We start from the raw sequence: 21909 nt of genomic DNA on the forward strand, positions 1-21909 counted from the left end.
GTCCCCTGTCTTAAGCTCGTTAACATATCTCTTTTGGTCATTCCTGCCCCCTCCTGCGATATGAGGCCCTCCCGAGATGGTTATTACGTCCTCTCCATCTATCGGGGGGGGGGGGGGGGGCCTGTCCTCTTCCCGAGATCGGGAGTTATTATTTTGTGTCGTCGGAGGCGTGGCTACTCTCTGGCTTGCGGCCGTCTGACCAGTGTTCTGGTTTTTGACATACTGCCGGAAGTAACCTCTCGAGATCAACCTTTCGATCTCGTCCTTCAGTTGTCGACATTCATCAGTTGTGTGTCCCGTGTCTCTGTGGAACCGGCAATACTTACTGGAATCCTTCTTGGATTTTTGATTTCTCATTGGGTCCGGACGCCTGAAGGGGACCTGGTTTTCATTTGCCAGGTATATGTTTTCCCGAGACTCGTTGAGCTCGGTGTGCACCTTATAGACGGAGAAATACCTCTCTCCTTTCTTCTTCTTTCCTCCCTCAGCTTCGGGATTATTTCCTTCGTTCTTTTTCCTCTTGGAGGGATTCTCCGAGGTAGGCTGTGGAGCTGCTGGGTCAGCCGAGGTTGAGGCAGAGTTGACGTTTATCGTTGTAGTTTCGGTCTGCGAGGTCGCTTTGAGCGTAGGCCTCGCCTCCTCTACATTGACAAATCTCTGCGCACGTCTGTTAAACTCGGTTATCGACCTCACCGGTTTCCCTTGCATGTCATCCTAAAGGGCACTTCCGGGTAAAACACCAGCTTGGATAGCCATTAAGTGCCCACTGTCATCCACGTCCCGAGCTCGGGCGACTTCCAGATTAAATCTTGTCAGGTAACTTTTCAGTGTTTCGCCCGGCTGTTGTCGGACGTTAGTTAGGGTGGATGCTTCTGGTCTGACTCCCACCATAGCTCGGAACTGCTTCTTAAAGTCTCTAGACAACTGCTCCCACGAAGTTATTGAGTGTCTTTTATATTTTTCGAACCAACTTTTTGGCAGGTTCTGCCAATGATGTTGGAAACAACATACACCTGAGCTCGTAACCTACGTTACTGGCCCTCATAATAGTGTTGAACGTGCTCAGGTGACTACATGGATCGGTCTTTCCTTCAAACGTTGGGACGTGAGGAATCCGAAACCCTTGAGGAAATTGAGTGTCAGAAATATGGGGAGCAAACGGTTCGAGCTCCTCATCTGAGTCCTCATATCGACCCAATCCTCGTTCATTCTTCAAAAGCCTAAAGGCTTTTTCGAGCTGATCAATTCTTTCTTGGACTAGGTCAGCAAGAGGTGTTGTCTGGAATTGATTATCATTGATCATTATTCTAGGCTCGCGTCTCCGCGAGGGATCTCTACGCCTATTCAAGCGATCCCTCAGATCCGGATTTGTTTGATCTCCATTCCCCCGACTCTGATTCAGATGATTTCGCAGGTCGGGACGATTCTTGCGATTCCCAGTATTTTTACGACCTCGATCGTGTTTACTGACGGACCTGGTCTCTCCGGATTCATCACTTGTGAAACTTGTTGCTCGGTTAATTCGCGATGGGTTCTTCCCACGTCGCCTCGTCTCTGCAGTGCGAGACCGAGACGTCTGACTTCTCTCAAATGGTGCGCCTCTCCGCTCTTGGTTAGTCTCCTTGTTTCCTTGTCTTTCCCCCGTACGCCCTTGATCTTGATCTCGAACAGGTTGAGCGTTTCTGCAGGGTGGCGAAGGATATCTTACGGGTGACTGAGGGAACCGTATAGGCGACGGTGGCTGCCACCCTTGTCGCGGCCTAGAGGGTCCAGAATTCGCCCGAGATGGGTCAGTTGCGTTCGGTGCGCTCCCAGGTACCTGAGTCCGAGCCTCTGCAGGGGTTCGGTTATTCTCAGTTCCCGCAGGCACTTCCACAGGCGAGTTAGGCAGGACCCGAGCTCGGGTACTCCTCTGGGGCCTAGGAGGAGCAGATGGCTTTGCTGACGCCGAAGGTTGAGTCGGCCTTCTTGTGGCAGCATCCTTTCGCGAACGCCCACGGGGCCTCCGGGGAGGAACATGCACGTCCCTTGGAGGAGGGACTTGGTTTTCGCGCGGAGGCGGGGGCTGAGCCACCTGCGCCTCTGCGGCTATCCTAGTCAACTCCTCATTCCGTTTATTGGCCTCTGCCAACAGCTGTTTCAATTGTCGGTTTTCCAGTTCTACAATAGGAACGTAATGCTTAGGATTGTAGTACATATCCTCATCCCTTGGTGGAGGCGGTGGTCCCCGGGAATCAGATGACCCACTTCTCTCCTCCGCATCCGGGTTCTCCATTGGTTGTTTTCCAGGACGCCTTGGGTAGTTTTCATCAGGGGTGTTCTGATTGTTTGTGGCCATGACTTTCTCAGGGATGAATGCTTAAGGCTCTCAATGAAAGCACCAAACTGTTGACGCCATTTTTCGTCAAACAGTGAAAGAAAAGCACGTAAACAATAACTGAAAATGGCCAATTAAAATGAAACAATGTAAACACACGATTTTTACGTGGTTCAGCAGTTTAATCTGCCTAGTCCACGAGTCTTTGTTATTAAACTCAAGATTATCTCTAGGAATTCTTCAAGAATGAATTCCCCAGAGTTTTCTCTCAAGAATCAGAATTTCGGTCCTTTACAATGGTGCATGGCCTCTCTATTTATAGAGAAGGCTAAAGAATACTATCCCATATATTTTGGGTAGTTACTCTTTTCGTATAAATAAAATTAATGGCTTTAAATGCCTATAATCAGATATAAAAGGAAATGTCCCCTGAAGACCAGGGGACGTATAACTGACCAAATAATATCCCATGATTCTAGGGAATTTACAATAATAAATGAGGATTACATCTCATATTTATAACACTTGTAGATATTCAAGGTGGTTATCACGTATCTCTAAGGCTTTAGCCTCCCAGGTTTCCCGTCACCTTTCGAGCTGGAGACATCTTCCGAGGTCACATGGCTTTTCGAGATCGTATGTGCGTCGAGCTCGGGATCCCTGACCCGAGGTCATCCTCGGAGATGAATGTGTTCCCGGAGCTGTCTTTCGAGATCATGAATACTTCGAGGTCACCATACTCGAGGTCACCTACATCCTGTAAGCTCGACATACAATCCTAGAGCATGATTCCATCCTTATGAGTTCGCTTATTTGCGCATCCAACTTTCAAGATTATAACTTGCATAGCTCGAAATCTGGGTGTAACAAAGATAAGAAAGAAAAATGACAAAGACTAAATTTTTAAGCTATTAATTTATCAAATTAAATATTTATACATTTTTATAATTATATACAAATCAATAATATATTATGTCATTGCCAATAAAAAGCTATTATCTTAAAATATATATTATATAATAATTAAAATAATTATATATTTTTTAAGTATATAATTTATTCAACTTTAATTTTTTAAAATAATAATAAATTTTTTAATTTAATTAGTGGAAAAATAAATGGAAATATTTAATTGGGTTAACAACCCAATCTCATTCACGTTCACGTACTCTAATATCATAAGCAGGGATGGAGTCTTTTAGCTTAGTGGAAACTAATTTTTTTAAAAATAATTTTAGTGGGGCTCAATTATATATATTTTTTAATTTGGAGATTTATTTATAATTTTAAGGAATTTAATTGTAATTTTTCTTAAATTTAGATTTTGTTTTTGTTATTTTAGGGGCTTAAATGTAATAATTTTTTTTACAAAAAAATTAGAGTTTTTTTTTTTTTTTTTGTAATTTAAGAGGTTTAAGTTTAATTTTTCTTAAATTTAGAATTTTTTTTAAAATGTTAAAGGGCTTAAATGTATTTTTTTAGATATGGGGTTTTTTATAGTAACAATATTAATATACATAAATTATAAAAAATGAAAAAATCAAGTGGGAGCTGAAAATCCACCACTTGCCACCATGTGACTCCGTTTATGATCATAAAAAAATACTTCATAAAGAAAATTTAAGAAAAAGAAACAACAATGATAGAGATTTTAATGAGAAAAGAGAATTAAAAAAATTGTTTTGACAAAAGATAATTAAGGAAAGATCAAAGAGGAGTGCTACTTACACACTCATTCAAAAATAAGGAGAGAGAAAATATCACAAAAATAAAGAGTAGAATTTTGGAGAAAATTGGAAGAGAAAAAAAAAAGTGAAAGATAACAAAGAGAAAGAATATAGTATATTTTTATAAAAAAAAATAAGAATGTTGAGTGTTGAATTTTCTAATTTTATGTCAAACATCATTTTTTTTTCTTATACAGTATATCAATTTTAAGTTTCTAAAATATAAATCTATTTTTTTTAATGTTTACCAATAAACTTGCTATTGCTATGTTAGGTATATACTACATATCAATTTTTTTTATAAAAAAAATTAAGATTGTTTGTGAGAACCTCCGACTCATACCAATGAAATGTATTATTAAAGAAAAAATAAAATTAAAATGATTGTAATGAAAGATAAATATGGACAATAGTAAGAAGAATTGTTTAGAACATCATTATTACAAAAAACAAAAATCTAGAAAAGATCACACGCCTTAGAGGCAGACCCGGGTAAGCAATGCGGGAGTAGGGACTTTTTATATTATATATTGGATATATTTATTCAAGTTGTAAATATTATTTATAATTTTAATAAAAAATTAATTATTAATTTTTAAAAAATATATATATAATATGTGTTATCTAAATATAATATTGATATAAATATATATATATATTTATATGACTATATAATATATATATAAAATATAATAATATAAATAAAATAATAATAGAAAAAATTATAATTTAGACCGTATATATGACTATATAATATGTATATAAAATATAATAATATATATATGATATTTAAACACAACATTGACATATATATATATATATTTACATGATCATATGTCATATATGTAAAATATAATAACATTTAAAAAGAAATTAATAATAGAAATAAAATAAGAATAGTATAAGTCATAGTGTAAACATTATATATGCATCAACTATTTTTAATTTCTAATATCTCTCGCAATGTACTTTGCTGAATTTGATAAAGAAAAATGGCTCAAATCACCAAAAAAATAAACTATCACACAAATTTATAAGATAAAAAAATGATATATATGCATTTATTATATTTAAATAAATATGATTTAATTATTTAAATTATTATAAAATATCTTAAAAATATCTTATTTTAATTAATTAATTTATTTTTGTTTAAGTTTATGTTTGTTCTAGTTTTTGAATTAGTTAGTGACAACAAAATATTATATATATTATATGTTTCATATAATATTAAATTTTATTTAAGTTATAAAATGTAAGGTTTTATTATTTTCAAATAATTATCATTGTAAAATATCTAAAAAATATCATATTTTAATTTGTTTAATTTTATTTAAGTTTAAATTATATTTACATTCTACTATTATATATAAGAATATTTTGTTAAATATAAGAATATTAAAAGTTAAAGTTAACGGAAAGAAATAAAAATCTTTAAAACAAAGAATTTTCTTTATCTACATATTTATTATATAGAAGAGGTATATATATATTAATCTTTTATGTATAATTTTTTTGTCAAATTTTATGTATAAATTTTAACTATTATGTTTATATGTTGAATTTTTTTATTAAATTATTGTATGCAATATTTATATTTTACCTCATATTTATACATTTATAATATTATGTTCTTAATAAATTAAAATTTCTAAATAAAAAAACAGCGGTGTATTTGTTTGCCAGGTTAGTTGTTACTTGTTGGCAATCATACTTAGAGTAGTTTTTGGATTTATTATTGTCTTAAATCATTTTTTATTATATAATAAGACATTCAATTATTATAAATCTAATGAAGTACTCCACCAAAAGCTACGCGTACATGTCAAACCAAACAACAATCAAGTTACTCAAGAGTTTTATAAACCAAACCAAAATTTCTTCATAAAATTTTACCTATTCGTTTATTTTATTTTAATAAAAAAGAAGCAAAATGAAGCACAAGTTGATGATTTTAGAGTCTTGTAAATTACATTTTTTGTATTATTGTTTTGTAGACAAAGTAAGCGTATAATCCACATATATATCCAGTCCAGAGCATTACCTTCAAAACCAATTATTCCAAAACCAAATCAGCACACTTTTGGACTTATTATGCCAATGATTCTCTCCCTAAAATCCAGCTAAGCAAATATAGCCTCTTCACTCCTGACTCTTTCAACTCCACAGTGAGAAAATTAATTATCATATGTTGCGATCGGTAACATTTAAAAAATAATTTTTTATTTAATTAATTAAAAATTTAACAATTAAACATAAAATATATTTAGTAATTTTATTTTTATTTATTATTTTTTTAAATTTATTGAATTTTAAAAATAATTTTTTTTTATTTTCAATTTTTTTTTTCTTTTCTTCTTCAAATCGATACCTAATATTGTTAAACAAAAATTAAAAATAAAAATGATCAAACGCGTTTATTATTTTTTATTTTTAAAAACAAAAAACAAAAATAGTTACCAAACATATTTTTATTTTTTAAAATTTAAAAGAAATATTATTTCTATTTTTGTGTTCAAAAAAATTCAAAAACAAAAATTTTACCAAACACAAATAAGTTGCTAATAAATTTTAACAAAAATTATTTTTTTAAAAGTGATACCAAACATCACCAAAACTTAAGAAAAACTGTTTTTTTTTTTTTTTTTCTTTTCTCTAAAATAGACAATGTAAACAAAAACAAAAAGTGTGGTTAATTTGTTTTATCTTATTATCTCCTCTACCTCTAGTTGGGGTCCACTTTTTATCATAGTAACTTCTTAAAAGACGAAACAACCTTAAAACCCTCTCTTCCTCTTTAATACCTCAAAACTCATAGCCAGAGATAAGTTATCGTTCTTGTTCGTATCTCCAAATCTTAGGGAAGAAAAGAAAAATGTCTGAAACACCCAAATCTCGTCTCACCCTGATCCTCCATCTTCTTCTTCTGGTTCTTGTTTTTCATTCTCTCACCGCCACTTCATCACTCCATAACTTGCTCCGGAGCCAGGGCTTGCCCGCTGGGCTCTTCCCTGACACCGTCAAATCATACGATCTGGACCACTTGGGTCGCCTGGAGGTGCACCTCGAATGGCCTTGCTTCTCCAAATTCGAGACAAGGGTATACTACGAAAGCGTCGTCAGAGCCAATCTTACCTTCGGAAGGCTTCAAGGGCTTGAGGGTCTTTCTCAGGAGGAACTATTTCTATGGTTGCCCGTCAAGGGCATATCTGTAAATGACCCTTCCTCTGGTCTGATTTTGTTCGATATTGGTGTTGCCCATAAGCGACTTTCCCTTTCTCTCTTTGAAGACCCTCCTGTCTGTAAACCTCAAGGTACTCTCTACTTCTGATTTCTCTTATTTTATCTAATTTATTAAAGGATTTTTGCATATGAAAGTTTGATTTTTTTTTTTCTGGGTTTGTTCCTGGAAACTTCTCTTCATTACTAAAATTCAAGTTAAAGTTTTGTGCTTTTAGTGCCAACAAGTGATGATATTTTAGATACTGCCAGAACAGGGGTTTTGGGTAAACAATTTGTTTGTGTTGGAATCTTTTGGTATTTAGTAGAATTAAAATATGAAATTTGGAATTGCAGGGATGAGGAAGAGTATGGGATTTCAAGTTCAGAGATGAAGAGGACAGAACATTTCAAATCATCCACCTTGAGATATTTTTCCAGTGCTATTGTATGTTTTTGAATTTTGATTTCTTGATAAGTAAATATGTTTTTCATGTTGATTGAAGCTATAAGGAGCTAAGGATAGTTGAAATGTGTATATGTGTATAAGGTTTGGAATCGAATGAAATTTGGAATTCTTTATATTCTTAGCATTGCTTTTTTTGGTACTTACCTGAGAATCCTGTACTTTGATTTCATTGAAAAACCTCTGATGTCTATTCAAATTTTTTATTTTCTGGGGGAATTCTATACCAAATATGGGTTGAGATCACAAAATCAACCTGTACATGGTTTCATTAATTTACTGGCTACATTGGATTTGAATTAGACAAACTTCATCCATTTCTTCATTATTGTGAAATGGTATGGATCGAAATAGACTAACTAGTTTGATTCATATAATTTAGCAGACATTCACCTCACCAAATAAAAAAATATTCTTTCTTTAACCCATTCATTATAATCATATATATATATATATTATATGTTTAAATGTATGAATTAGTGTCGATTTTTCTTAATTGTTACCTCACAAAATAATATTTTAGATTAAAACATCCTTCTAATGCTCTAAGACTCCATGCCTAATCATTCTATCCAGTCTGTATTCTCGTATGTGACTTAATTAACAACCTTAAGCAACAATTCCTTAATTTCTTCGACGGTAAGCAATTCTCGAGAAAATCCCTGTAACAAATTAACTCAAATATAACTTTTTGGATAAAGAAATTATGCAAAATTAAAGACAAAAGAAGCTTAAACATTTGTTGTTGTATTTTACCTGTAGACATAATGTAACAAGCACTACTCCTTTCAAGGTAGTCAAATTGGTATCAGTGATTTCGAAGCCTAAAGCACTCAAGGCCTCTATCAGCTTAGTAAACCCACCTTGTTTCTTCTCAAAGATCACCTTTATCCAAAGCTTGTTTTCGAATATTTGAGCCACAGTAATGTCTGGCTATAAACATAAACATACAGTTAAGGATCAAGATCAAGATCGTATGATATAAGCAAATTACTACGTGTCAAGACAAGAACATTAATATATTGAAACTTTTTGACTAAACCTGAAGCCAGAGCTCTTTATTCTCTTCTGCAGCATGAACATGAATGTCATCCTTCTTTGGTTCACTTCTTTCCACAGATGAAGTTTCTATACCCAAAAGCTGGTCCTGAAGAGTGTCCACAGTACTTTGCAGCTCGCTAATATACGCGATAGCATCGTCCACAATGGTTGCTTTCTTCATCTGTAACAAATCACAGAAAGTCAAAGTGATGAGTGAAATGGGGAAGATTGTAACAGGTGAAAAGGGTTGTGCTTTGGTAAATTAGCAAAAATTACATTTGTAATTTTAGGGACTAATCCACGCAGCCGCAGCAGCTTGTCGTTGAGCTTCTCCCTCCTCCTCCTCTCAGCGTGGAGGTTCTTGGACTTGAAGTTGGATTCAGTCTGCTCGTTTTCGGGGTTCTGTCGACCAAGCCTTCCATTTTCTCCAATGCACAGTTCATCTAAACCAGAGCCCAGGATAAAGTGGTCCATATCCTACAAGTATTTGCAGCTCTTAGTTTCACCAAGTGGGGTTGGGAGAGAGCCCTTTGCAGCAGTGTTTTGCCAGGCAGTGTCTCTGGGAGACAGACTATATATAGAGATATTTAAATCGGTCTTCACAAGGGTAACATGCTCTTTCATGCGTGGAAGAGAGAGGTATTGAGATGCTGCGGTTAGGATCAGGCGCAGTTCTTCATAGTCCAACTAATTTTGGCAAGAGAGAGAATAAGAGTTCCGTACGTGCGAATCAGTTAAAGCTATTCCAAAATATGTTCTTGGGTTAATTAGTCACAAAACAAAATTTGTGGCCTGATATACAAACGCCTCTACCCTCTAGTTAGTTAATCTATACTCAATATGGAAGCTTTTTGTGTGTTTTAAAGCCACAAAGTTTACATCTTTGGTGTGTTTCAATAGCAAATTGTATAGATTTAAAAGATCGACGATGCCTAATTTGTGCCAGTTGGTCTTTGCTTTTCTCTTGACTTGAGTTGACTTGAGAAGTACAAGAGAGTGAGGTTGTTGGAGCTGGCATATTCCTGAAAAGTACAATTATTTTGTGTAAGGCAATGCCAAAGATGTGGTGTGTTACTCGAACGGAGCTTTAACCTCGACCAGCTTGGGGACTGGGCTCTAAGCAAGGGTTGAGTTAGGAAATATGATTAATTATTTTAAATTATATGATATTGTTTATTTTGTATAAAAATGTGTTTTTAAACTATTTATTATCTTGAAAAAAAAAAAGAGTGATGAGAAAAAAAGAGGGTGTTAATAGAATCATTTTTTTTATACAGAAAATTAATATGTTAGGGCAATAGTAGAAATAAAAAGAAAAGGTATGTTGTAAATAAAAATAATACTGTATATATAGGCTCTTTTCATAATGTATTTTACTTTTTAAGTGTGTTTGTTCGTAGATAATGAAAATGGAAGAATAAGAATGAGAAAATGAATAGGAATAGAATTGAAAAAAAAATTAATATAAATAAAAAAATTATAAATTTTTTTCAATCTTGCATTAGAATGTTCTTTCTTTCTATTTTCTTCAAAAAAAAAAAATTATTCTATTAAAATAGTGAAAAAAATATTCTATTGAAATGACATTCTAATACTTCAAAATGTAATAAAACAAAATAATAGAATAAAAATTCATTCATTTCTATTATATTCAACTACCACCAACACAACATCACTTATGGAACAATATTAAATTATATTGACATTAATTTTTCGCCAATTGGACAAATAGTTATTCAATTAATATGGTTGGTCTTTTTAATTTAATTAATGATTAATTCTAAATTGTATTTTTTTAAATATATATATATATCATTTTCGGGGCCATGCCTACTAAAGCACTAATCAAGTTCAAGAACTATATTATAAATTGGTGATAACAATTATATAAAAAATTATTACAAACTTATTAGTTCAAAATTAATTACTGTTATTTTTAATATAATTTTTTAGACAGGATTTTTAATATCATTTACTTGATAGTGAAAAATATGTACAATAACTACTTTGCCATTATTTAAGACTAGTCATTGCAATAAATAAGCCTTGATTGTTATTATTGTAAGAATTGTACTAAATCATATTCCAACTACATTGTAAATTTTACGAATTTTTTTTTGTTGCAAAATTTTGTGGATTTTTAGTTAAAATCAACAATGTTGTATTATATTTCGTGAAATACTATAGGCCACTTCGGTACAATTTTTTAAATGTTTGAAGCTGTTTTTTGAAAAAGTTGTGTAATAAAGATGTTTGGTAAATAATCAAAAATGCCAACTCAACTTTTAGCATTTTGCAAAAAATCAAGTAAATGTGTTTTTTTTTTATCTAAATATATTTGCTTATTTATTGTATATTATACCAAATTAAAATATTTAAAATAGATTAATATGATAATAACATAAATAATAGGTAAATCATAAAAAAAATTTAATTTTTCTAAAAATAATTTTATATTTATTAGATTTTTTAAATATTATTTATTTTGGTGATTTTATATTAACAATTTACATTCATATAATTTTTTAAAAATGTTTAATATAGGGTTTATTAGACATTATAATATTATTTTGCATTTCATAGTATTTTTAAATTATAATTTATCAAACATATATTAATTTTAGGAAAAAAAAAGAATTAATTAAAAGCATTGAAAGTGAGAGTTTTACATAACATAAAGTTTACATATTTGTTATTATATCATGATTTATAATTAGAATTTTAGCTACACCAACTAGTAGTTATAATATATATAATTATATGTGTATATTATATAATATAATATTTTTGTTGATGATGATTTTATTAGTGTGTTATCAAATATATTTTTTAATTTTAATATATTTAAATAGATACAATATTTATATTGAAATCTATTTAGTATGTGTGAATTTATTTTAACAAAATAAATATGATATCTATTTTTGGTCTTTTAATATTTAACAACATTTTAATCATATAGTGTACCGAACATTCTAATACAATTTTTCCAACTCATAGTACTTTAAATTCTAAAATTATCAAACACTTAGCAATTTTTCCACATAGCACAACTACAACTCATTTTCTCCATCCCCATAGCCTAGCTACAACTTGTTTTCCTACTAATGAACCCAAAACGGATATGTTTCAAATATGTAAATCGCAAGTGCATGAATCATATATATAGTATAAAGTTCATGTAAGCAAGGAGGTCAAACTCAAATGAGTTGTTTAAGATAAAAAAATAAACTACTTTAAACCAAAATTAAATAAATTCTAACCTAGCTCCAAAGATTGATAAGATTTAATGTCATGATCATAAAATACAAGATTTAAAATAAAGTTGTTTAAAAGAAGAAATATAAACCAATTATGATTTGTAAATAAGTTCTAAAGGAAAGATTATTAAGATACTAGAATCCAAAAAATGTAAGTTTAATTATATTTATTAGTATATTGATTCCCAAGTTTTAGTGATAGTTAAAATAAGTCAAGCTATCATTTTTCAAATAGATTTAAAATTTTAAGCACAAATTATTTCTAAAAAGATAGGTTTTTCTTCACTTTTCAAAAAAATATAATTTCAAAGTATTTCATGTGAATCAACCTAACGAAACAAAAAAAACAAATAATATCATTTATAAGGCAAAACATAATATTTTTGTTCTAAGCATTGAATGTGTACAATTTAATTACACATATTTCACAAAGAATATTATGTTTTGCAAAATGAAGAACAAAGTGTAATATTATATCACAATAAAAAATACAAGATATTAAAAATGAAAGACATATATGAAGAAGAAAAATCCATAAACTTTGTTCATTACAAGGGAAATCAACATACAATATAAATATCATCTAGTTACAAGTTGCTTCATCACGATCTTAATAATCTTATGAAAAAGATTATAAGCACATAACTATAATTGAAAATATATTGCAAAATAAATACATACTTGGCACAAAACGGTCTTCCAAAAGGAAGAAAGAAAGTGTAGAAAAGATGATGGTAACAAAAAATTAAGCACTCAAAAGTGGTCTTGAATTTACATATTTATAGTTAAAATTAGAGTATTAAAATAATCCATTTCAATTAACTAAATCGATTAAATTAATTAAATAAATAATAATATGGCATAGATAGAGGTAAATTTTTGGGTGATGAATTTTGTAGTAAAATGTATAGAAAAATTAGGTAAAAAAGACATTTGTGAGCATGGGGACAAAGAGACCATTTGTGGGCTCAAGAGAAAGGATGACAAGCTGGGCTGGCTGCAGAGAGTAGAGGGAAAAGTTGAGAACTACCTACTTTTAGGAGTAGTTAACTAAAATTAGACACTAAATATATTTAGTTGAACTTTACCCATTATTATCACGAGACTTCCCAAATTACCCTTATTTGAGCACATGGTTCTAAGTTGTTGTAATGTGTATTATATGTGTCACATTATAGTTAAATTGGAAATGCATTCTAATTATATTGTGTTTAAGGAGAAAAAAACACATGTAATTGAAGGGGTATAATGGGTACATTAATTGAAAATTTGGGTACTAAAATAAGAGTTAAAAATAGTGGGTAAAAATTAAAGTGGATCATTTAAAATGGGTCCAGGGTCTAATTTCCATGAAAGTAAGCGGTGGGCTGGTGGAGAAAAGACCGGATGCAAGGGGCTGGTTGGGCAGGGAAGCAGCCGTGGGTCTTGGGCAAGGTTGGGCAGCTTTGGGCTTGGCTTTTCAGAAATGCCACTTTTTTTTATTTCTTTTTCAGCTCTCAACTTTCTTGCTCTTTAAGCACAAAAATGCACCAAATTTCATACAAAATAAACATAAATTAAATCTTAATAAAATATTTCAATTATAAAATAAATCATATTAATTATAACTTAATTTAATTTAACATTTAAGTTCAATAAAAGTGCATTTTTTTTACTTCTAACTTAATAACACTAATTTTAAATAATTAAACTACAACATTTTACAATAAAAATATTTGTAAAAATATATAAAAATCTAAAAAATTACAATAAGACTAATAAATTCAAAAATTACTTAAAACTTAATAAATTACTTAAAAACTCAAAAACTAAGCAACAATTAGCATAAAAAATGTGGTAAAATAATTATATTTTGTGGAGTTATCACTTACACGACAGTTGTACCAAAGTGCTACGTATATATAAGTTTATATTATTTTCATTTTAATGTATATTTTAGGGTAAATACTCATTTGGTACCCTATGTTTTTATCGAAATACACAATTGGTACCCTATATTTATAATAATGGCTATTTGATACCCTCTATTTGCAATTCGTTTCAGTTTGGTACCCTCAACAGAAATCTAGTCAACCCAAATTTTAAATATGACCATATTGCCCCTCATTTTAATGATTTATTTGGTTTTCTTATGTTTTTGTTATTTTAAAATGATTTAAATATATATATTTTGAATTAATAAAACAAAAACAAAAAAAAAAAGTTTTATAAATTAATCAATTAAAAGTAAACAAAAATAAAAAATAAAATCTAACCACTAAACTTAAAACCAAAAATTTAAATCAACATCCTAAATTTAAAAGCCAAAATTAAAACTGAATTTAAACAAAATAGATCAATTACAACTTAAAAAACTTATTAGGTTTTTAGTTTACTTTAATTAATTTCAAAATATTGGTTTTAGATTTTTCTAAAAAAAATTATTTGGAATTAAATTTTTTATGTTTATTTAATTAATTAAAATAGTTTTATTAAATGTTTTTATTTTAGAATTAATAATTTATATTGTTTTTTAATAAGTCATTTAAAAAGAGGGGCAAAATAGTCATATTTGAAATTTGGGTTGACTAGATTCTAGTAGAGGGTACCAAACTAGTACAAATTGCAAATAGATGATACCGAATGATCAATATTATAAATATATGGTGTTGACTGCTCTTTTCGCCATCAAATTTAAAACGAGAGATAAAAGAAATAAATATCAGGAACACAAGGATTTTTACGCGGTTCAGGTTATAAAAGAACCCTAGTTCATGAGTCTTTGGTATTAAGAGAATTAGAAGCTTTTTATGGCTAATTCCAATAGTGTATTCTTAGACAACATTTAGATTGTCCTGAGTACAATTTGTTTTCTCTCTAAAAAATCGAACCATTTACAATGAAACTCCAAGCCCTATTTATAGAGGCTGAGGGTCATTAATACTAATCATCAGTAATTAATACACATTCTTCCCATTATTTGGGGGATTAATACCAATTCAATGCATTGAGCCGCATTGAATAGAGACTACGACCTAAGTGGGATTCACGAGGCTCACTGTAGAAAAGTACCTACTTTATGGGGAACATGCCCCCAGGCACTGTCAGGGCGTGCTGCAAGTACCTCCATGTTAGACAGCGTAGTGGGAGTGCAAATTGTCGAGTCGTACACTCGACAACACTGTGGAGGGATCACCAAAAATGTTGTTAGACAATCCTCTGGCGTTGCAAACCCGCAACGGCTGACACGTGACGCCTATCTTAGGTCTGAGGACCATAACCTCAGACTTAGGGGACAATTGAGGAAGAACTACTCGTAGTTGTTTCACCTGGAGAACCTCTCGCTTTGAGGACCATCTTCGGAGCGTAATCTAACTCTACGACACCCACGACCTACTAACTGTCGAAGATAAAGCCTCACCTAGGAGGATCCTTGCCCCGAGTAGAGGCATCGGGGAGTAGAAAACCCCGAAGATGTCTACGAGTGTCCAAGCCAGTCGCTGCGAGTTGCCACGTGTCGGAGGTGAAAATACGGACAACATAGGATATAAAATGTGTATTTCAACAAAGCACAGGATATCAAATGAATATTTACCCAATATTTCAAGCTAGTTATATTTAAATTAAAAAATATATACAAATATTTTAAACTATATTAATCTTATTTATTTATTTTATTTTTTTTCTCAGATTTCTTTGGTAAAAAATGGTATAAATCAGTATTCTTTTAATTATATATATCTTCTATATAATAAGTGTGTAGATAAATAAAATTCTTGGTTTTAACGATTTGTATTTTTTTAATGTTAACTTTCACGAAATATTCTTATATTTAACAGAATATTCTCAGTAGTTTGTAAACATCACTTAAACTTAAATAAAATAAAATAAATAATTAAAAAAATTAAAATAGAATATTTTTGAGATATTTTATAATGATAATTATTTAAAAATAATAAATAATTAAACAAATTAAAATATGATATTTTTGAGATATTTTACAATGATAATTATTTAAAAATAATAAAATCATACATTTCATAACTTAAATAAAATTTAATTAAACTTAAACTCACTTATTAGAATAATATTATATTAAACATATAATATAGTTTACTATCAATTAGCAAATTACTTTTTTTTTTAAAACTAGCAAGAAACTTAAATTTAAAATCCACGTATAATATTTAATATTACATTAAAATATAGTATATAATCTTTTGTTGTCACTCCCAAATTTAAAAATTAGAACAAACATAAACTTAAATAAAAAATTATTTAATTAAAATATGATATTTATTTGACATGAATATAAATTTAATAAAACTAAGGAGAAATGGCATGTGAATTAACAAATTTGTCTAATTTTACCTTCTATTTGTTTTTCTTTTTTATTGGGTTTATACATTTTTAGACCATGTGTTTGGCCTCATTACCTATTTAGACTTTGTATTTTGACAAATTACTTTTTAGACCCTGTGTTTTGTAAAATGGTTTAAATAGGCCTTTAAACCTGATTTTGATAAACAAAAAATTAAATATAACAACACAGTTCTTAGGCAGAATGACTGTATTTTTGTTCTTAGTTTTTAGTTTGATGAATTATTTGTGATTTTAGTTCAAAAAACTTTGATCAAAATCGAGTTTAGGGGTCTATTTAAACTATTTTAGAAAACACAAGGTTCAAAAAATAATTTGTCAAAACACAGGATCTAAATAGATAATGAGACAAAATAAACATCTAAAAAGTTATAAACCTATTTTATTTTACCTTAAATTGTCTATCACATCATTTTATTTTATTCATTTATTCAGTTTTTTTTTTTTTTGAAATACATTTTATTCTACTGATATGGATGAAGTGAAGTTTTCCCAATAAACCTCAAAGCCAAACCCCAAAACCCCTAAAGTCCCAAAGAAGAGCAATGTCGTTCTCTCAACTCCTTCAGCGCGCCTTCTCAACCACGACCCAGGCGAGTTGCGCCGCCGCCGCCACCAACAACTCCCTCTTCACTGTCGTCTACAAGGAACGCAACCTCAAACGCCTCGTTGAGAAGTTCAAGAAGTCCTCCGAAGCTTACCGTTTCCGTACCAAATCTGGGATTTATGAAGACACGGTTCGCCGCCTTGCCTCCGCTAAACGATTCAAATGGATCGAAGAGATTCTAGAAGACCAGAAGAAGTACAGCGATATCTCCAAAGAAGGCTTTGCGGTCCGACTCATTTCTCTATATGGGAAATCGGGCATGTTCGACAATGCCCAGAAGGTGTTCGATGAAATGCCTGAAAGGAACTGCGAGCGTACGCTGTTGTCGTTCAATGCCCTTTTGGCGGCTTGTGTAAACTCCAGGAAGTTCGATAGGGTTGATGGAGTTTTCAGAGACCTTCCCGCGAAGTTGGCTATTGAACCAGATTTGGTATCCTATAACACCGTGATCAAGGCGTTCTGCGGGATGGATTCCTTGGATTCTGCTGTTTCTGTCCTTGATGAAATGGAGAAGAAGGGTCTGAAGCCGGATGTGATTTCGTTTAATACACTTTTGAATGCATTTTATGGGAAAGGTCGGGTTGCTGAAGGTGAAAGGATATGGGATCTAATGGAGAAGAATTATGTCTCTCCTGACATCAGGAGCTACAATGCCAAGTTGCTCGGATTGTTTCGGGACAAGAAAACGAAAGAAGTTATTGACTTGATCGGGGAAATGAGGGCTAAGGGAATTGAACCGGATGTGTTTAGCTTCAATCTGGTGATTGAAAGTTTTGTCAAGAGTGAGAACTTGGAGGAAGCTAAGCAGTGGTACAATGAAATGAAAAAGAGTGAGTGTGTGCCAAATAAAACGACTTTCGAAAAACTCATTCCCTTCCTTCGGAAGCAGGGCGATTTGGACTTTGCTTTTGAGCTGTGCGAGGAAGTTTTTAAAAGGCGATTCCTTCTAGATGTGGCATTATTGCAGCGTGTGGTGGACGAACTGGCAAACACGTCCAAGATTGAGGAAGCAAAGAAACTAGTGGAGCTTGGAAAGACCAACGATTACCGCCGCTATCGCCCGAAGTTGCCTTCAGAATCAGAGGCCCCTTCAGACAAGTAGTACCTGCCTTTACTTTTATTATATTGCTTTGCTTGTTAATTGTTTCTGGTTTTACAAGAAAATTTTGAAGAAACAAACGACTTTCTTTTCCTTGTTAAGTTGGAAGTTTAAATTATTTCTTAGTTCTTGCCTCAAACTAGACCTCTAGCCCACTAGACAAGTCAAGTAGTACACTGCAGTTGTCAATTTTGGTTGGCCACCCCTGAATAAATTTTAGAAAATTGTACGCTACTTTGTGTTGCTGATAATATCTGTACTAGATTTCTTGTTGGCATCCAACCGAGTTCTCTGCTTGTGTATTATAAGTAACATCAGTTAACTCTTTTTATGGTGTCACTGGTTTGAGCCCTGAGGTTTTCTGCGTCTCAGTAACATTGTGGAAGAAACCTCAGTAACCAGAATCTTTTAATGTCCCTTTATAGTAGGACAAATTCTGGCATCTCCTTTGGGCTTTAGTAGTGAAGTCGTGTACTTGTGAGTTGGACATTTCATTTCACCGTTGCCTTGCCTTGACTGCAGGGTTGGGCTGCATTAGCTTGGCTAACTTGTGAGTTGTCTCAGCATTTTCTTTTGTTCATGAATTCAAATTCAACTTTGCAACTCATTTAGTAGAGTTGATTCACGATTCGTATGGTTGTTTGTTAAAAGAAATATTAACAAATTTTCTGCACTAGTTAGGAAAACCGCAATTATTCTATAGAGTTCATTAGGATTTTTCATTCAAATTATTGTTACGGAGGGAGCAAAAAATAGTGTGACACCACTCAACTTAGACAGTAAAACTCTGAGATAATTCTTGTTCGAGTGCAGGAACTCTTAATCTGAGACTCACCATTTGATTTCCACTTGGCCAATTCAGATGGCAAAAGATGTCACAATTTTCTTGACCTATCGGGTTGAAGTCCATGGTAGAGCTTTTCCATCTCGAAGACTTTTATTTTAAAATGCAAAATTAAACTGAAATCTACTCTTTTTTTTTGCCCCTTACCCTGTCTTGGCACTTACCATATTGATTTTGTTTTCTAGTGAAGTTGATTTTTGTTTTCTAGTGTAAAAAAAATAAGGAAAAAAATATAAATAAAAACTCCTATTGATTCACAAAGCAGGCTTCACTAAATTTTGTTTTTATTAGTGAACTACAGTCACTTATGTAACACTATGTTTGGTATAGGATGGAGGGATGGTGGAGAATATAAGAGAGAGGAAAAGATGAGAGTAATAATGATCATTTTAAGTCCTTTGGTAGAAAGGATGGAGTAATAAAGATAAATGATTATTTATTTATGAAATTATTATTCTTATAATTATTTTTTAAAATGTATTTTAAGAGGTATATTTGTAATTTCCAATAAATGAAAATGGAGAGTATGAACCCTTCCATTAATGGAAAGATTCTAAATGGGAGGTTTGAGAGAATTTGCTAAAACCTAAAAAAATGAGAAAAAAAATCTACGTAAAACACAATTCTATATTTATATGTGGTAAAACCTAAAAAATGAAAGAAAAAAAAAATCATTCTTCTTAAAACACAATTCTATATTTTATATGTGGTAAAAAACAAGTACACATTTACGAAATTAAAGTGAAAAGGACAGTTTATTAAAAATGGAATGAAAAAAATTCGTGGGTCAATGGGTGGGTGATCACTCATCAAGGACTATAATGGCGTAAAAGCCCAAAGAAGGCTTAGGGTTGGTGTTTTTGAAAACTGTATCCTAATCAAAATTTTAATATTGTGTTATAATTTAGAAAACGAGAAAAACTTGTTTTCTCAGTTTTATAAAATTATTTTCCAAAATCCCACATATTTTAGTTTCTGTTATATTTTCAAATTTAATACCAATCACAGATTTAATTTTTTAAAACTCAAAAATAGACATTGAACTAATCACATTTTCAAAAATATGTTTTTAGTCACTAAATTCAGATTTTCATTTCAAAAATACAGTTTTCCAAACGCGAACCAATCAGACCGTTAGGTTAAGCTGACCTGACCCACAACATAGCATTAAGGGAAGGAATTGTAGTTTATAAGATCAATCAGCCAGGCAGCGTCTGCCTGCAAACAAAGATAAATAAAATGTCTTCTCTATTTCGTCGTGTGCGAGTTATCTTTATGAGAGTCCCTTCAAAACCCAGCGCCAACTTCTGCACCACTGAAGCCATTGCTAATAAACGCTTGGTAAGAAACACTTCCGCTTCCACCACTGAAACCCAACTCCAGAAATTGGTCGACGAGTTCAAGAAGTCCTCCAAGTCTCCCCGCTTTCGACACAATCAAAGCATTTACAAGCGCACGGTGGCCCGTCTTGCCGGTGCCAAGAAGTTCTCTATGATCGAAGATATCCTAGAGGACCAGAAACAGTACTACAACATCACCAGTCAAGGCTTCGCAATGCGCCTCATTAGCTTGTACGGTCAATCCGGCATGTTTGATCACGCACAAAAGGTGTTCGATGAATTGCCTGACCTGAACTGTCCTCGCACTGTGAGTTCGTTTAATGCCCTTTTAAAGGCTGGTGTTGCATCCAAGAAATATGACAAAGTTGTCGAGATTTTTAAGGAGTTCCCTTCGCGTGTTTCGATAGAACCAGACTTGGTGTCGTATAACATTGTTATTAAAGCATTGTGCGAGATGGGTTCTTTGGATGATGCTCTTTCAATGTTTCATGAGCTAGAGAGCATTGGCAAAGAGCCTGATCTGGTCACTTACAATACAGTTCTCAATGTACTGTATAGGAATGGTCAGTTTTCGGAGGGAGACAAGATTTGGGCAATGATGGAGAGCAAGAATGTTGTTCCTGATGTTAGAAGTTATAACACAAAGCTGCGAGGAATGGTGCAGGATGGCAGGGTATCTGAAGCCGTTGAGTTAATTAATGAAATGAAAAGTAAGGATATTACTCTTGATGTGTTTAGTTATAATGCTCTAATTAAAGGTTTTTGTGATGGTAAGAACTTCGAGGAGGCAAAAGAATGGTATGGTCAACTTCAGAAAAAAGACTGTAATCCAGACTTGGTGACTTACCAGATGCTTATTCCATTGTTTTTTGAGGCAGATGACCTCGATATGGCTTTTGAGCTTTGCTCAGAGGCAATTAATCGTGAAATGCGTTTAAAGAAGGAGATGTTTACACAAGTGGTTAATGGATTGGTCAAGCAGGACAAGGATGAAAAAGCGTGTAAGCTTGTGGAATTGATAAACTCTACCAAGTACTTAAAATATAAACTGGAGTTGCCAGTGGTCGACTAGCAACTTAGCTGCATCTTTTTTTATAATGTTTTTGGGAGTTACCAGTTTTTTTTTAGCTGATATTGAACCTCTAGTTATTTTCTTTTTATATCTTTCTTATCATCTTGCTATATATTTTGAATCTTATGATTAAGTATGACTGACTTCATTTTGAGAACTGTTGCTTTGCGAAACCTGAGTCTAGTGATATTCCATTATGATTTATGTGATTCATTAATGGTAAATATTCGTAGGATACCATGAGCTCTGTTTACTTCTCCTCCGGCTGCTTTTCAAATCTACTTTAGTTTAATAGTAAACAAATATGTGTTTATTCAGCTCAAAGTACTTGCGAGTGATTTTCTTTTTCAACTCCAGTGATATATTCTTTACACTCTTTGCAGTGATTTCAGAGGACTAGAAGATCTATTTGCCATAGGAGGATAATTTTAAACTGGTAGTTTATGAAATATTTTTGAGCTTATAATGTTAATAAAAATGACTTGAAAAATAGTAAAAAAAACACCGTTAAATCAACATGGTCAAAATCATAGCCATTACAAATCAGCATATTCTGAA

The 21909-nt window shown here is 32.0% G+C and overlaps 3 protein-coding genes and 1 pseudogene across 3 annotated transcripts; 3 read left to right on the forward strand and 1 right to left on the reverse strand.

The window, feature by feature from the left end:
• The first annotated feature begins 6842 nt into the window (after positions 1-6842).
• On the forward strand, positions 6843-7845 carry LOC133794225 (uncharacterized). Its single transcript, XM_062231443.1, has 2 exons — positions 6843-7358; positions 7621-7845. The coding sequence occupies exons 1-2, from the start codon at positions 6920-6922 to the stop codon at positions 7656-7658; spliced, it is 477 nt and encodes a 158-aa protein (XP_062087427.1). The 5' UTR covers positions 6843-6919; the 3' UTR covers positions 7659-7845.
• Positions 7734-8951, reverse strand: LOC133794226 (transcription factor DYT1-like; annotated as a pseudogene).
• A 7905-nt stretch (positions 8952-16856) lies between these two features.
• Positions 16857-18377, forward strand: LOC133794228 (small ribosomal subunit protein mS79 (rPPR3b)-like). Its single transcript, XM_062231445.1, has one exon. It carries the CDS (start codon positions 16935-16937, stop codon positions 18096-18098), a length of 1164 nt encoding a protein of 387 aa, XP_062087429.1. The 5' UTR covers positions 16857-16934; the 3' UTR covers positions 18099-18377.
• A 1759-nt stretch (positions 18378-20136) lies between these two features.
• On the forward strand, positions 20137-21508 carry LOC133794229 (small ribosomal subunit protein mS78 (rPPR3a)-like). The gene has a single exon (XM_062231446.1). The coding sequence runs from the start codon at positions 20179-20181 to the stop codon at positions 21349-21351; it is 1173 nt and encodes a 390-aa protein (XP_062087430.1). The 5' UTR covers positions 20137-20178; the 3' UTR covers positions 21352-21508.
• Positions 21509-21909: the final 401 nt, after the last annotated feature.

Source organism: Humulus lupulus, chromosome 8, assembly GCF_963169125.1.
Source record: "Humulus lupulus chromosome 8, drHumLupu1.1, whole genome shotgun sequence".
Classification (NCBI taxonomy): domain Eukaryota; kingdom Viridiplantae; phylum Streptophyta; class Magnoliopsida; order Rosales; family Cannabaceae; genus Humulus; species Humulus lupulus.

Coding starts and splice junctions, on each gene's coding strand:
- LOC133794225 (XM_062231443.1), top strand. CDS start 6,920: ATGTCTGAAACACCCAAATCTCGTCTCACCCTGATCCTCCATCTTCTT. Junction 7,359..7,620: donor TCCTGTCTGTAAACCTCAAG/GTACTCTCTACT, acceptor TTGGAATTGCAG/GGATGAGGAAGAGTATGGGA.
- LOC133794229 (XM_062231446.1), top strand. CDS start 20,179: ATGTCTTCTCTATTTCGTCGTGTGCGAGTTATCTTTATGAGAGTCCCT.
- LOC133794228 (XM_062231445.1), top strand. CDS start 16,935: ATGTCGTTCTCTCAACTCCTTCAGCGCGCCTTCTCAACCACGACCCAG.